The sequence below is a fragment of the Vombatus ursinus genome, unplaced genomic scaffold (genome assembly GCF_900497805.2).
Source record: "Vombatus ursinus unplaced genomic scaffold, bare-nosed wombat genome assembly UNPS02014804.1, whole genome shotgun sequence".
NCBI classification, from domain to species: Eukaryota; Metazoa; Chordata; class Mammalia; order Diprotodontia; family Vombatidae; genus Vombatus; species Vombatus ursinus.
The window spans coordinates 13,907,176-13,924,749 of NW_020954582.1; the positions used below are offsets into that span (position 1 = coordinate 13,907,176).

Here is a 17,574-nt window from a genome sequence, read left to right on the forward strand (position 1 = left end):
GTAACAGTATTTGTCTGATATCTTTGATAACTGTGTATTTGTCTGGTATCTTTGATAACTGTATTTGTCTGGTGTCTTTTTGGTAGCAGTGTATTTCTCTGTTGTCTTTGATAACTGTGTATTTGTCTGGTGTCTTTGATAACTGTGTATTTGGTGTCTTTTTGGTAACAGTGTATGTGTCTGGTGTCTTTGATAAGTATGTATTTGTCTTGTGTCTTTTTGGTAACAGTGTATTTGTCTGGTGTCTTTGATAATTGTGTATTTGTCTTGTGTCTTTTTGGTAACAATGGATTTGTCTGGTGTCTTCTGAATCTAATTAAAAGGGCTATAAATGGAAAGGAAAAGGACAAGAAGAAGAACTGCCAATGTATATCCATCAAGCGAGACATCACAGAGGGGAGCTACAATGTAGGAAGAATTATGGTTAAGATATGCAGATGTTTCCAAGAGGCATGATCTAAAAGAGAATTCAGTAGTAGAACCTATGGTCTCAAATACTAATAACAAATACACAAAATATAGGAAACAAGCAGGATGAATAGGAGGCATTAAGGTAAGGAGGCAATCTTGACCTTATATGAATACCACTAGACTTAGTGGGATGAAAACCACTTATAATTGGAATATGGTTCTAGAGGGTATATATATTTCAAATGAAATGGGATAAGAACAGGAAGAGAGGAGTAATATTATATACTAAGAAGATATTCTCAGATGAAGAAATACAGGGTAAGGAACACATGTATATAGATCAGTGGAGGAGGAATCTAAGTGATTCTGTCTTCAGAGTATACTGTAGGTCACCTGTACAGGAAAGGTGAGGAGTTCAGGACACAGATCATAAACCTGGTCAGCATAGAGGCAATATCAAGCATTAATGGTGGACTTCAGTTATCCAGTGCCTATTAGAGCCCTATCATTACCAAAAGCAGAACTGGTACTCATTTCACTGGCCATAATGATGCCATCTTTCAAAAGGTGGAGGAATATTCTATCAAAGAAATATTCTATTATGGATTTGATTCCTCATCAACAGGGAGGAACTAGGTGCTAACCTGAAAATGAAAGGAATCTTAGGAAGAAGTGTGCATTCCATCTTAGATTTTTAAATTTTATTTTATCCATATAAAGATCTGCCTTCTCTCCTTCTCATCACTCCCCTCCAAGAAAATCAAGAAAAGTCAAGTCAACAAGCATTTATTAAACTAAGTACCTACTATGTGCCAGACCCTGTGCTAAGCACTAGAAATACAAATACAAACAGAGACAGTTCTCTGCCCTCAAGGATCAAGAAAAACAAAACCATTGTTACAAATACGCATAGTCAAAGTAATCCCCAGATTTCTAACATGCTCCCTAGGTTTGAGGAGAACACATTGGAAAGGGTTCAGAGGAAGGAGAGGTAGTATTCCATGAACACAGAAGTCAGCCCAGTGAAATTTGGGAGACACGCAGGGAAACAAGAACAAAGAAGAAAAAGGAAGGTTCTCTCGAGAGACTGATGAGGATATGCAGGGAGCTGAGGAACCCAAAGTGGCTACTGTAGAAAAGTCCAGATAATGTGCTCTCCCTCCCTTCACTGGAGATGTGGGAGACAATAAGAAAGGAAGAAGATACACATTGTCAGACAAAGGCAAACTGCAGTTAGTTTGACTGAACTATCCCCACCCCCAAACTTTCCTTTCTAGTAGTGGTTACAAGGCTTGTTTAGTAGTGGGGGGATATGGGGTGTCCCAAAGGTCTTAGTGCAGTATCCTGCTTTGATAGCTTAAAAGTATACTCAAATGGCATTAAACCTTTGAAGACCTTTAAATTCTAAAATGAATAAGTTAAAGTAAGTGATGTGAATAGAAATAAGATAAAATATCTAAAAAAGCATGTGGAGAAGACTGGTGATAGGTTGAATACGTATTTTCACTCATCCCACAATTCAATCATCAAGTCTGGTCATTTCTACCTTAGCAACACCTCTTTTATGTTCCCTTTATGCCACCCCTGCAGCCACTTTCTGAGTTCAGGCCCTCATTCCCTCATGCCTGGACTCCTGCAATAGCTGCTGGGGAAGGGGGGGTTCCCTGCCTGCCTCAGTCTCTCCCCCCTCGAGTCCATTCTCTACTCAGCCCCCAAAGTGATTTTCTTAAAGTGCATGTCTGACCATGTCACTTCCCCATCAAATGAACCCCTACTACCTCCAGGATCAAGTTAGAGATCCCTCCATGTGCCCTTCAAAGCTCAGTCACATATGGCCCCTTCCTGTCTTTATAAGGATTTTCCCACATTACTTTCTTCCATGTATTCTATGGTCTAGCCATACTAGCCTACTTGCTGCTCTATTTTCCACCCCCACACCTTTGCAATGGCTGTCAGCCATGCCAGGAATGTACTCCACCTTCACCTCTGCCTCTGGGGATCTCTGGTTTCCTTTAAGGTTCAAGGACCACCTTCTACCTGAAACTAATCCTGATCTGTCCCCCAGTGGCTAGTGTCATCTCTCCCTCTGAATTGTAGCATCATGTATACATTCTGTACATGCTACTATCTACGAATATCATAAATGCACATCAATCCTTGCCGATATATATGCTGTCTCCCCGTTAGAACGTAAGCTCCCTGTTTTCCTTCTGCCTCTGTATCCCCAGTGCCTACCACTATGGTTAGTTCATAGCAGGTGTTTAATAAATTCTTCTTGATTGATAGTATGGTAGCCTAAGATTAGGGTTAGGAGAACCGAAACTCAGAGGGAGGTGAGACTGAGGACTGAAAAGGGGGGGAGCTGCTTGGTGTGGAGAGGATGCAACAGAGAGAAGCCAAACTACTCAATCTTATTTCAATTTTATTTTGTCTGCCAAGGAGATGGGTATGAACATAGCCCAGATAAGTAAGAATAGAGTCAGAGACCATTTAACTGCCTTGATGAATTCAAGTCGGCAGATGCAGATGAACACTAGCCTTAATTATTGAAAGAATAGGCCCACCAGATTGTTGTCACTACCACCACTGTTTAAATGAAAGATTCTTTTATATTCTAGAGAATCATCTAATAGTTATTTATTTGTTTTCAACATTCATTCTTATATTTTGAGTTCCAATTTTTTTCTCCCTCCCCTCCTCCCCCCTCCCCAAGACAGCAAACAATCTGATATAGGCCATACATGTGGAATCACATGAAACATTTCCACATTAGTCATGTTGTAAAAGAACAATCAGAACAAAAGGGAAAACCCATGAGATAGAAAAACCAACAAAAAAAGTGAAAATAGTATGCTTTGATCAGACTCCATAGTTCTTTCTCTGGATGGACAGCATTTTCCATCATGAGTTAGAGAGTCATCTAAAATAAGAAAAATTCTATACAGTCAGACTGGGGATGAGAACAGTTTATCTTAAATTTCAAAGAAAGGGAAGAGAGCAGAATCTGTACACTTTAGACCAGTAAGTTTGGTTTCAGTTTCTGGTAGCATCCTAGAATGCATTATTAAAGAAATGGTTTGTGAATATCTACAAGAGAAACTTAGAAACACAGAGAGCCAGGGTAATTGCTTATTCAAGGACAGGTCATTTGACAGGCTAACTGTATTTCTTTCTTTCTTCTTCTTCTTTGATAGGGAAAAGAATAGGATCTGGACTTGTGATTTTATGGGTACAGGCAACTCCCACATGGGGAAATTCCCTCCATTAACACAAAGGAGTGTCTGCTCTATGACTTATCCTCTTGGAGAGCTGGTTAAAGCCCTGAGAGGTTAGGTGACTTGACAGGGTCCCACAACCAGGATATGTCATGGGTGGAACTAGAACCTCTATCTTTTCTTATCTCTTCTTTTCTTTTTCTTCCTTCTTTTAATTTTTTTAAAAAATAATTTTATTTTTAATTTATGGAATAAAACAAGCACTTCCATAACATAGTATAACAAAAAAGATGATTGCTGAACTGCTGAAATTGAAACTGCAAATCTATTACACATAACTTGCTATTCCTTTCAAATATACAACAATATTATCACATACATTCCTCCACCCCGCCCACTGCCTTAGAGATGGCTACCATCTTTCCTTCCTTCCTATCCCCTTCTCTCTCAATTGAGATATTGACTGAATTCTGTATGCATAGTTTACTTAGATTTCTAACAAAAATTTGGTAAAGCCTCTTCTAATTTTACAGAAAAGATGGAAAGATGTGAGTCGGTCAATAGTACAATTAGATGGATTTGGAGTTAGTTGAAAAACTGCCCCTAACAAGGAGTCATGATGGTATAATGTCCAGGTAGCAGGAGATCTCTAGTGGAGTGCCTCAGGGATTGGCACTTGGTTGTATTGTATAACATTTCATTAATTTCTGAAGGTTAGAATGAACAATCAGTCAGTCAACAAATACTTGTTAAGTGCTTCCTGCATATGGGACATGGGCACGTAGGTGACTTCCTTATCAAATGATACAAAGATGAGAAAGTAGTTAATATCTTGGATGAAAAAGTTAAGATTCAAAAAAAAAATTTGGCAGGCTTGAGCATTGGAATATATAGAATAAGATGACATATAATAGGGATATATATATACATACTACCCACATACATATATATACATATATATTCCTATACCTGGGTTAAAAAAAAATGCAATCAATTTCATCAGTTCAAGATGAGGGAGGCCTAGTTAGATATCAATTTGAAAGAGAGTGGGTTGGGTTTTTTTTTATGAACTGTCAGCTCAATATGGGTCAGAAGCATAATGTGGCTGCCAGAAAAGCCCGCGGATCTTGGGTTACATTAAGGGAGATACAGCTGCTGGGAATTAGGAGCTGATAGTGCTCCTCTACCCCAATCAGGCTCCATCTGGTACCATGTTCACTTCCTGATGCTATAGGAAAGAAGATAGGGGAAGGCAATCAGCATGGGGATGGCCCCTGAGTCCACACCACAGAAAGAGCAGGTGGAGGAATTGGGGCTCTTTAGCCTAGAGAAGAGATAACTGGGGAGCAGGGAGACGAACAGGAGGCCTTTAAGTATATGAAAGTCCATCCTGAGCAAGTGGGGTTCGTCTTCTCTTTGACTTCAGAGGGCAGAACAAAGAGGAAAGAGGTGTGATTTAGTGGGTTCCCTCTCACTAGAGTAAAGGATGGATAGCTATTTGTTGGGAAGATAGTAGAGAGGATTCTTTTTCAAGTATGGGTTGTACTAAATGGCTAAGGGCTCTTCTCGCTTTTTGATTCTATATCATCATCACCATCATCATTATTATTTTCAGACCTGGGACTACCTTGGAATAGGGAGTTCCTGCCGTGAAAACTCCTCTCAAGGCAGACTGGCAACTAAGCTATTATATCTTCTATATTATTACAGAAGTTTTTATTTTCATTTCTTTTCCCCATTGCTGTAATTAAAAAAATCTATAGTAACTAAATAGAAAATATACACAGTACTGCCTTGAGGAATGACCATAAAATGCTTCTTTAAGGACATTCCAATGAAAAATGATTTTCCCCCCTTGGCACAGAGAAGAGAATACTGAATGTGATTTACTCAGCATGTGTCTTTTAAGTTTACAGGGTTTTTAAAACTTTGGGAAGGATTTAGGTATACTGAGCTGCATTGTTCTGCAAACATCTGTAATCTATAGTACAGGATGAAATTTAATAAAGTTTTTTTTTAACTTTGCTATTGTTGGAACATGGTCAAAGCATTAGAAACTGTTCACATACGGTACCACTGTAAACAAATTCAAATGACTGGAGTCACTAGTGAGATTTGACAGATGATTTTAAACAAAGATTTTGCCTAATCTCCTTAATGATTTCAATGGCGAAAGGGAAACTTGCAGTGGGTTTATTTACTTTTTTTATAGAATTTTTTACAGAGACAGAATAGTGTAAGGGAAAGAATGCTGGTCATGGAGTCAACAGAGACCAGGGTTTAAATTCTACCCCTGACGCTTACTTGTTGTGTGGTTTCAAGTAAATTCTTTAGCATTGTGGAGCCTCAGTTTCCTCATCTATAAGTGGGAGTGATAATCTGTGGTACCTAGCTCACAGGGTTACTATAAAGAGCAACTGAGATAATTGATATAAGGTACTTTACAAATCCTAAAGCCCTTTATTAGTGTCAGGCATCACTACAACTTCTTAAGGGTGATCCTATAACACTTAAGACTCTGCTAAGACTTCTGGGATATTGAGCCTAGAAGTTGTGTGTGGATCCTTATGCACAAATCTGAATCCCCCCTTTCATTTCTTTCATCAGCTCATAAATGATTTGGCCTTGCAGCTCACTTTGGTAAAATTGTGATCTGATCAACACAGGGATCCCAGCTGATAAGAAGACCTGCAAACAACTCAAAGAGGATGAGAAGGCATCCCTCCTGCCTGGAGTCCATCCAAAGGCCCAGAGGGAGGCCTTCTTCTCAATCTCTCAACATTGCACGGATGTCAGTGGAAGAAGCAGGCAGGCCCTCCACTGCTTCTGCTCCCAGGACTAGCCTACCTCTTCTTCTGATCCTAGATCCCTCTGGGGTCCTTTTAGCTCTGCCTCACTTAAATCCAATTCACGCGCATGTCAAGACATCACCCTTGTGAAGCCATTGGGCCTCTTCGAGAATGAAGGATGAAGAACAATATCGTTCTAGTACGATGGAGCTTGTCATTGAGTGTAGGGGGAAAGAGCGTTTGAGGCAGTAGTTGGAAGAAAAGTAAGCAGGGTCGAAGAGATGACAGGCTGAGTGATAAGGAAATGATAAGAGAGACCAGAAGCATTCTATAGTGAAGAGTTCTGATCCAGCATGAAGTATTACAGGAAACAAATGACAATTTCCATGTCCACATTTAGAGCCAGAACGGGCAATAGCAACTATCCATTCAACTCCCTCATTTTATATAAGAGGAAACAGAGACTTAGACAGGGTCAGTGAGATGTCAAAAGTCACACAGGCAGCAAAATGCAATGCCACAATTCAATTCCTGGTCTTCTAAATACAAAATCCAATCACTCCCCCCCCCCCCAAATAATACAGTGAATATGTAAATGACAGGATTTAGTAGGCAAGAAGGAGAATTCTGGTAGCAGTATTCAATCAGTCATCAAGATCAATGAATCCATCATTACTAGGTGCTTTATTAAGTACCTACTATGTGCCAGGCACTGTGCTAGGCTCTAGGGATACGTATTTGAAGAACACATGAGGTGGCAACATTATGGAAGAGTAAGCAAAAAATGGGAGAGGATTTTCTTGGTTTTCTTTTATTTCAGAAGTAGCCAGATGAGCACAGACCTGGCTCAGCTCTAAAAAGTGAGTCAGAACTTTTATCTAAAGAGGGAAAAATCTGGAAAGCCTCACATACCATTGATGAGGGCGTAGGTGAGGATCATCACTGAGTTGTTAAGAAGGCTATTTTCCTCGTTGATGACACAGAGTGTTGCCTTTTTATCTTCTTCCGAGGACTCCTTTGATGTAATTCCCGCTGACAGGTAGATGATGACCATATCTGTATCTGAACAAAGACACACAAATCAGATGTTACATTTCCATTCATTTTGGAGCCTGCCATTCAAACCTCCTTCTGATTGAGAACTGGATTGGAGTCAGGAAGGGTTAGGTTCAAATCCTGTACCAATCAGGTACTTTTTGTGGGACCCTAGGCAAATCACATAATCCCTCTGTGCCTCAATTTCCTCATGGTGGAAAAAAAGACAGTGGACTTGGAGTCAGTAGACCTGGATTCAAACCTCAGCTCAGTCACACACTCCCTGTGTGACCTTGGATAAGTCACCTTACCTCTACTTGCCTTAGTTACCTCATCTACAAAATGAGGAGGTTGAATTCAATTGCCTATAGGCTCCTTTCCAGCTCAAGATTGGTAATATTATAAGCTATTATCTTATTATCCATTGTTTCCATTCTTACATAATCATGGTATTTGAGAGTTGGAAGGGACCTCATTGGCCATCTAATTCAACCATAAAGGAATCCCCACTACTACATATCTGGTGAACAGTCATCCATCTTCTGCTTGAAGACCTCCAGGAAAGCCACCACTTGATAAGGCAGCCCATTTACTATTGGACAGATCCAATTATTTGAAGTTTTTTTCTGATGCCAAGCCCAAATCTGCCTCTCCTCAGTTCTTCCCTCCAGAGGCCAAACCAAAAAAATTCTAATCTTGTTTCCATTAGATAGCTCTTTAAATATGTGAAAATAGCCTTCATTTCCTCTCTCTGTTAGTCTTTCTTTTTCCAGAATAAATATTCCCCATTCCTTTAATGATCCTCATGTAACTTTCTTATCTATTGACTCTATCTTCCTTTTAGTTGTAATGGTCCTCACACCCGACAACATTTCAGTTATCATGGATCTTCAGAGAATGCTTTTAAAAAGCGAATTTTCCAGTTAACCAAAGCTGACTTCTGGGGCATGCTGCTTCACTACATTTAGACTATTTTGAATAAAGTCTTTCTAAAATGCATCTTATGCTTCCCTACCTTCTTCAACAGATTTCAATGTAGTTTGAAATTTTCTCAATGACCTAGGGTCATTAAAATTACTGGTTAAATGAAGAAGATGCATTTAGGTGAAAAAGTAGCCAGAAAAACCCAACAACAACAGCAGATTCCAGATTGATCTAAAGAGAAACTTTCTAATATTGAGAGCTAACCTAAGTGGAATGATGCATATATGCCCTAGGGGGCAATGAGTTCTCTTTCCCAAGAGGTATGCAGGCAAAAGTTGGATGCTGACATGTCGGGGTCGGGGGGGTCTTACTGGGACTTTTGTTCAGGTCCAGGCTGCACTGGTTGGCCTTGGACGCTCCTTCCAGCTCTGACATGCTGTAATCATTATAGCGATCAATTAACGTGCTGTTTTGGACAGGACCATTGAAGAAAGGTTAAGGCTCCACTGAATACTTCCAGACCAATGTCAGACTGCTGTGCTCTGATTGCTTAATAGGTAATAGAATGTGCTCTACTGTGAATAGTTCTTCTCTTTATTCCTTCACTAACAGGCTGCCAACTATCACAGGCAACAAGGTGGAGTCAAGAGAACTCCGGTTTTCAAGTCTAAAGACGTGACTTTGAAACACAGCTCCAGCACTTGCCAGTTGTGCGATTCTGGTCAAGTCACTCGGTCCTTCTGTGCCTCAGTTTTCTCTTGCAAGCACTTCTCCATCATGGCCAGGATGATGGCTTCAGTCTTGGCACTCCCGCTTCCTTAGTACCCTCCTGTCCCTGAGGCCTTCCCTTTGATTGGAGAGGCTGGGGATGGAGAGCTCTTCCTCCAACTCTCCATTTAAGGAGCGCACTGAGGCCCTCTTCATTCCCCACCTGGCTGCACTCTTCTGGACTTGACCATCAGGCTTCCATGCTGGGGAACTATCCCTCCACCTTTCAACTCCTTCTATGTGTTATCTTTATCCCTAGATAATAAGTTCCTTGAGCGTAAGGGATTGTCTTTCTTTTCTTTTCTATTCCTCGCACTTAGCACAGAAGTAGGAGCTTAATAAATGTTTATAGACTGCCTGACTTCCCTGTTCCTCAGTTTCTTCCTAGAAGGAACCCTCTCTGTGCTCTAGTTTCTTTCTAGCTTTTCTGCCAAGTACGACCAAATGAGTTGAGATTGTGTGTGCTTCCTGCCTTCCTATGAGCTCACTTTCTCACGTTTTCTTTTGCCTGTCACTGAAGCAGTTTTCCTCCTGCTAAGCTTACCCTCACCACAAAGCTCGAGAATCCCCTGGGATGACTCTCATTTTGTAAATTCCACTTTTTTGAACTCACCTGCTTTTGTTCTGTTCAAAGCCTACTCAATTATTGGTTTCATTTGGTTTCCATTGTTGTGAAGATATTTTGATGAGGTACAAGCTATTGCTTGATATGTCCAATCTCCTTTGACCTTCACAGGAAGGGTGAGGCAGGTGAGGGCTACCTGTCCATGGTCACAGAGTATTGAGAATATAGGGCGAGATTCGCACCTAGGTCTTTTTAAATGAATTCAATACTCCATCCATTAAGACATGTGGTCGCTTTGTCAAATTTGGTGGAAGGAGATCCTTGAACACAAAAGGTTTCTACCTTTTCATTCCTTCTGAAATTTTCTGGCTGAGAAAGTTAAAACAAATCCTGAAACGTGATTAATCCCCTCAGGCACACCAGCTTTGACCCCAGGGAAATTGCATGAAACCTTTTTGCAGCAAGAGAATCTTTACCATCTCTTGGTTCATCCTTCCAGAGATAGAAGGGATCTTAAAGGTCAAACTTTATTTTAGAGATGGGGAAACTGAGGCTCACAGAAAGGGAGTGACTTGCCTAAAGTCTTGTAGGCTGTAGTAGAAATCTGAAACTGGATTCAAATCCAAGACTTCTGCCTCCCAATCCAGTGTTCTTGCTGTCGCTGTCTCTGTGGAGAACCAGCCCCACAGGCTTTGGGAGGGGCATGTCCCTCTCCAACAGGATGGGTTATTGCTACATTCCAACTTGATTAAATGAGCCCCGCCAAGGTGCCCATATGGGAACCTCAGGATGGCACAGAATGCTTTAGGCCAGCATTATGGTGAGCCCATGAGCCAAGCAGGAGAAAAGGCCCCAGGGGGGAGATGGGCATCCCCTCAGGGCATAGCCCCTCATCTAGGCCTGTTAATGCGACCACAGATGCTGACATCAGGATGAAGGACTCAGGCTCCTCCTGCCAGTTGAGGCCTCATCAGGGCTTCTCAGTGATGGGGAAGAGCCTCCAGGGAGCCGATCTGGGTTCAGAAAGTGAACCCTTCCACCCTCCCCCTCTCCCACCCCCTCACAGCAAGACTCATGCACCCAGCTGAAGTGAAACCAGAGATCTGGTCACCAGCCAAGCACATTTATTTTATTCCAGGGCATTTCCCAGATTCACAGAGAGTAAGGAGCGTGTCTGCTCTGCAACTATCAACTATGAACCAGTGGGCAGTGCTCTGGGCCAGGCTCTAATCCTGCCTTAGACACTTACTAGCTGCCTCTGAGCTTCAGTTTCCTCATCTGCAAAATGAGGATAATAATGGCACCCACCTGCCAGGATTGCTGCGAGGATCAAGGGAGATGATGTTTGTAAAGTGCTTAAAACATTATATGATACTTTATCCACAGATATATTATATGATACTACGACTCCCTGAATCCTTGGGTAGAACTATAGCAATTGGGGAAAACAGTGAGCTTCTTCAGAAGGCCTTGAGAAGTCCCCTACCCACTGGGGCCATCACCTAGCTCTGAGGCCATCCTTTTTAAGATGACCTCCCGTCACCTCTGGATATATTGTGATTGTACATAGCTAGTCATGTTGCCCCTTTCATTAGAAGGTAGGCCGTTTGAGAGTAGGCATTGTTTGTGCTTTTCTTTGTTATCTCTAGCATTTATGAAGTAGTTCATAAGTGCTTGTTGACTGACTGACAGATGGCAGACCAGACAAGCTCAGATCCACTTATTTGTGGACTTCCTAGGGCAGTTTCCTTCCTGGTTACTCAGCCATAGGACTGGGAAAAATAAAGCCTATGCTAAGAGATGGCAGACGCAGAGACAGAGAGATAGATAAAGAATGACAGAGACAGAAAGAGGTAGAGAGAGACAGAGACAAAGATAGACACATAGAGAGAGAGAGACAAAGAAGGAGAAAAGAGAAAGAATGAATGACCTTGAACTTGAAGAAATCTCAAAAAGATCCATGGCTTTAGAACCCCAGCCTTTTCAGTTGATTCTTCTTTCATATGGTTTGGATGTACTTCCTTAGCCTACACTGGGCAGCAAGACGGTACAGGGGATAGAGTGCCAGGCTTGGAGTCAAGAAGACTCATCTTCATGAGTTCAAATCCAGCCTGAGACACTTACTAGCTGTGTGACCCTGGGCAAGTCACTTAACCCCCTTTGCCTCAGTTTCCTCATCTGTAAAATGAGCAAGAGAGGGAAATGGCAAACCGCTCCAGTATCTCCGCCAAGAAAACCCCAACTGGGTCATGAAGAGTTGAACACAGCTGGAATGGCTGGACAACAACCGTCACCACCGGGGAGGACGTAGAGGGAAAAAGGAAGAGGAATCAGAAGGAGACGAAGCGCCATTCGGTCCAAGTCCGTCTACTGCACGTAATGAATGAGACCAGCTTACAGGATCCTAGCAATACTCTCTATTCGACCAACTGCAGCGAAAGGGAGCCCACTGCCACCAGATGTAGTCCATCGTATCTTGGGCTGTTCTAGTTATGAATAAGTCCACTGGACATCTCGAACTGGATGACTTGTAGATATCGTAAATTCAACGTGTTCAAAATGAACTCATCACCTTTGCCTCTAACCCCACCCCACCCCAGCCTTTCCTATTACTGCGGAGGGCACCACCACCCTCCCTGTCCCCCAGCCTCCCAACCTAGGCATCATCCTGGACTCCTCACTACAGCTCACCCCACATATCCAAGATGGTGCCAAGGCCTGCCCATTTCACCTTTGTAACCTCTGTCTGCTACATCGTTTGCTCTCCTCTGACACCGCCACCACACTGACAGAAGCTTTCACATCTGGCATATTGCAATAGCGTCCTGGCTGGCTTCTTCCTCTCTCCACTCTGGCCCTCCGCTCAGCTCTCGGGGTGATCTTTCTATAGCGCAGTCTGACCACGTCTTCAGTTTATTTAATTGATAAACTCCAAGGGCTCCCTATCCCCTCCAGGATCAAACATAAGATCCCCTGGCATTCAAAGGCCTTTAAAACCTACCTCCTCCATCTTTCCTCTCTGACTATATGATGCGGAGACACTGGTGTCCTTGCTATTTCTCAAAGAAAACATCTCAACTCCTTGCTGCAGGCATTTTCCTGGCTATCCCCCATACCTGGAAGGTTCTCTCTCCTTTTCTCCATCTCCTGGCTTCCTTCAAGTCCCAGCTAGAATCCCCCCTCCTCCAGGAAGCCTTCCCTCTTTCTCCTCAGTTCTGGGGGCTTCCCTCTGTTGGTGACTACCATTTTTATTCTGTAGACTTCTTGTTTGTACGTAGCTATTTGTATGGAGCTGTACATCAGTTCCATGAGAGCAGGGACCGTCTTTGACTGTCTTTGTATCCCCAGTGCTTAGCACGGTGCCCGGCACATAGTAGGTACTTAGTAATGCCTGACACATAGTAAGCACTTAGTAAGTGCTTAGTGACTGACCTTCCTGCAAGTCTCACCCATTTTAGTCTTATTCTCCCCTCCCGGCCAAAGAAGATTATTAATTCTAATCCTTGGAAAACTCTTCAGATACTTGAGAATAGAGATCACATTCTTCCTCGGCCTTCCCCAAGCTAATCATCCCCAGCTCCTTCAGCTGACTCTTCTTTGATACAGTTTTGAGGTACCTCCTTGCCCTAGATGGGGCATTGAGGTGGTGCAGGGGAGAGTGCCAGGCCTGGAGTCAGGAAGAGGAGTCTTCTGAGTTCAAATCTCACCTCAGACACAGGAGAAAAGCAAGGCAGCCTCCAATAACATATAAACATAGGTCCAGACTCTCAAATGAACTCTGCCGCTAACCCGCCTCTCTGGGTCTCAGCTCATCAGGACATAATCTTCTCCCAGTAGAATACAAGTTTCTTGAGGTCTTGGATTGTCTTATCTTTGTATGTCTTTGCACAATGCCTTGAATAAAGCAGGTGCTTAATAAATTCTTAAAGAAGGAAGGAAAGGAGGGAGGGAGGAAGGAAAAAAGGGAGGGAGAGAAGGAAAGAAGGGAAGAAAGGAGGAAGGGACAGAGGAAAGAAGAGAGGAGGGAAAGAGTGAGGAAGGAGGGAAGAAAGGAAGAAAAGAAGGAATAGAGAAAGGGAGGAAAGAAGGAAAGAAAGGAGGGAAGGAGGGAGGAAGGAAAGAAAAATGAAGGAAGAAAAGGAGGGAAGGAGGGAAGAAGGAAGGAAGAAAGGGAGGCCATGTTAATAATAGAATCTTGGACCTGGAACCAGGCGGGACCTCAGAGACATCCTGTCCAATCTCCTCATTGTTCAGATTAGGGATCTGAGGCCCAAGAAGGTTTGATGACTCGCCCAAGGCGTCAACAGAACTAAGCATTGCAGGCAGGATTTGCACTCAGGTCCTCTGACTCTGATCCTTTTGTCCTTTCCACATCCCGGATGAAGCCTGGGCCGAGCCCCAGCCCTGGCGCTCTCAGTGCAGTGAAAGGTAAGGAGCTAAAGGTCACTTCCTCCAGTTTGTCCCCATAGGAGGATCATGTATTCCTCACAACATCCCCTTCAATGCCCCCCTCCTCTTGTTAAAGAAATCACCCGAATAGGTTTTCCAAAAATAATAGCCTTCTGTACTTCTGGCACGTTGGCGTGCCCTCCCATGTTTTCCATATCCCTTCCTTGAGTCAGCCCACACAGCTGAATCCCAGCTGGTCTCTAATAAGTGAAAATTCAATGCACGCACCTTGGTGTATTTATAGTCTCACGTTCATGCCTGTGACTGCTGGAGAGGAGAATGAAAGATCAGATCGAGGGGCTCTCGCTAGTCTCTCTGGGCGCACACGTGATTCCAGGCCCAGGCCAAGAGCTTCCAGGCTGACAATCAGCATTGGAAGATTTGGCCGAGGCCCTGGGAATTGATGCAGGCCCACTTCATCTCGTGCCCATCGTAATGCGTTTGAGTCAGATTAATAAAAGAGTGATGGGGTGCAGATCCAGCAGCAAATGAGGAAAACTAGAGAGGGGGTTGCCTGCTCTACTGGGGCATGCGTCCCTCGGAAACGGACGTCAAGGCTGGGCCCTCGACTTCTCTCCCAAGGGATCTCATTTTCACAGACTCTCCCATAGATGCCGAGCGCGTGCCCAGCTGTGCAATGACTTACTGGTGTGGAGACGAGTGCTGTTGTTGGAGCTCCGGATCAGCTGGAAGGCCTTCTGGAAGCCCACGGCATGCTGGGTTGGGCTGTCGGAGGACTTGACGCTGCTGACGAAGGTAGACATCTTTCTTTTCGTCTCGCTGGTGGCTGGAGACAGGAACGTTTTGTAGCACTGATCGAGGGAGCAGGTCCTTACGGTGTCCGCCACAGTGAGCACAGAGATCTTGGGGGGAAAGAAACAAGTCAAACATGTGGAATTACCTCACCATTCATACAAAATTCTGCACATACCAGAACTCGTGGCATGACAAAGCCCCTGGAGACATTTTTGCAAGTCTTTTTTAAAAAAATTTTTTAATTTTTGCAAATCTTAAAAACTCACAGCTAGGCATACAGAAATGTTGGGGGCACTGATCTGTCAGACTGGAAATGGATTGTGAGAGCTGGTAAGGGGTGGGGGATGGGGCTTTGGCCTCTGTTCCCAGGAGAAGTCAGTGGTATAGAGTTCACACACGATTAAAAAAAAAACCAACACAAGTCACAGAAAACCAGCAAGCGTGTGTCACGTAAAGCAAAATCAACGAGGTCTACGTTGGGACGTTGTTCTGTCATTTGGAAAAGGAAACAGCCCTGAAGTGGGAAAGCCAAATTGATGCAATATTAGGTTTTGGCAGGTAATAGATCACGGTGAGTGTATCTGTGTTATGGTGGAGGTTGGAAAAACTCAACCCCTGCTCCCCCCATCACATTAATCTTGGAGCAAGGGTGCAAGTGGTCAGAGGAATCACACATACCCCCCTTTGCTAACTCCTAATACTGACATACACAACCAACAAGATGACGCAGTCAGTATTTCATGTGGGAGAGCAACCATGAAACATGGGCAGGGTGTTAAACCCAAGGCTGGACCCACAAACCAGATCCTGCCAGGGTTTAAGAGCCAATCCTCAAAGAGTTGGAAAATATCTTTTTTCCATGGGCTGGTCCAAAGAAGGAGTAAAATAATTACAAACCCATCTGAAAACTTCCCAGGGTCAGAATGTACTTTGGATGGACCCCCAGAACCCAGTGGACATGGATGGAGAGGATTATCACCTTATCATGTTCATCGATGGAGTTCAGGATGACCTGGGCTGCATCCTTGGCAATCTGAAGCTGGGTTTCTGTGACTGAGGCACCGTGATCCATGATGACAACGATGTGTTTTGACTGGGGCCGGACCGTAGAGACATAGATAGGCCTGTGAAGCATACAAGTAGAACATTGGTGCCCAATTCTTTCTGGCTTGGAATTTCCTTCTGAATCTCCAAACTCCCTCAATCAATCAACAAGTATTTTGATGTGTCTGGCACTGGGGCTGGGCAATTGAGGTTCAAAAATGAAACCATTCGTACCCTCCCAGATCTGACATCCAACTATCTTTCTGTGGTTCCTGGCCTGCTGATCCTCAGCCCTGGGTCCCCGCCCCCCCCCCCAAACTACCCACTGCTTCTTCTCTGACTCCTGAGCTACCCTGGCTACCGGAGAAAGCTGAGCAAACACCTTGACTTGGTTGATTATAAATTCAATCAAGCAACAGGCATCTAAGCATTCGCTATGTGCCAAGGGGCATAGAGGATGGAGGGGATGCCCTCAGACCTGGGAAGCCGTGGGTTCAAGTGCTAGACTGGATGTGGGATTCTGGGCAAGTACAAAACCTCTGTGGATTCTCTAAGAGGCCAGATCGCAGGCTTGTGAGTTCCCTAAACCAACATAATTACATGTCTATTAAAAAACAAACAAACCGTGCTTTATCTCCAAGCCAGACTTCCAGGAAAGAATGAAGCCACTTTGGAAGTCCTGCCCTAGGGCCCTGCTGTCCTACTGGGTGGGTGCCCACGACGTGCCCCACCTCCCACCCCACTCCTGACTGTGTTTCATCCTGGCCGCATCCTGCCATGCACCTGTATCCTCACCCACCCTCATTCGCTGCACCTGCATCCCAACTCCTAGTACGGCGTCTGACGGTCAGTAGGAATGTAGTAAGCACGTGTAGATCGACCACTAGGTGGCACCAGAGTGCACAGAGCACTGGAGAGCTGAGCTCAAAACCTGCCTCAGACACTAGCTGTATGGCTCTGGGAAAGTTAGTTAAGTTCTCCGTGCCTCAGTTTGCTTACATGTAAAATGGGTATGATAATAGCACCTACCTCCCGGGGTAGTAGTGAGGATCCCATGAGCTAACATATGTAAAGTATTCTGCAAACCTTGAGGTGCTAGCTATTATTATTGTTATTATTATTATTATTATTGATCTTTAACTTTGTATTCTATCTTGGAAAATTCTCTGGGATACTGAAAGGTGAAGTAATTTGCCTGGGATCCCACAGCCTATACGTCCCAGAATAGGACTTGAACCCAGGGCTTCCTGATTCTCAGCCCTGCCCTCTCTCTGCTCATTGAACTATCTATTGCTCAGCTTGGGCCAGGTAACAGAATGATGGAGTGTTGGGGCTGGAAGAGACTTAAGAAGTCGTCTGGTCAGAGAAGGAGCCTGTGGCCCAGAGATGGGCGTGATTCACCCAAGGTCACGTGCCTAGTAAGTGGCCAATCCAAACTCGAACCCAGGTCTTTGGCCCCCAAGCTCAGCACTCTCTCTACCTCTCCATGCTGTAGTAAAAACTCCAATGGCCTGGGCATGCTGAAGGTTGGAGAACAACCTTGTTCCTGGAGCCGTTTCATAGGAATTTAGTCATCTGCCGATCTATCTGTTTGCAATGATGAACATCTGGGGTCAAT

The 17,574-nt window shown here is 43.8% G+C and overlaps 1 protein-coding gene across 1 annotated transcript in view; it reads right to left on the minus strand.

Moving 5' to 3' along the window:
* The window catches only part of CACHD1 (cache domain containing 1), a 248,537-nt gene that overhangs the window by 56,623 nt on the left and 174,340 nt on the right, over nt 1-17,574 (minus strand). The window contains exons 8-10 of the mRNA XM_027873998.1: nt 15,892-16,036; nt 14,803-15,019; nt 7,328-7,477 (exon numbers count right to left, since the gene is read on the minus strand). Of these exons, the coding sequence (XP_027729799.1) occupies nt 7,328-7,477; nt 14,803-15,019; nt 15,892-16,036 (512 nt within the window). The remainder of the gene's footprint in view (nt 1-7,327; nt 7,478-14,802; nt 15,020-15,891; nt 16,037-17,574) is intronic.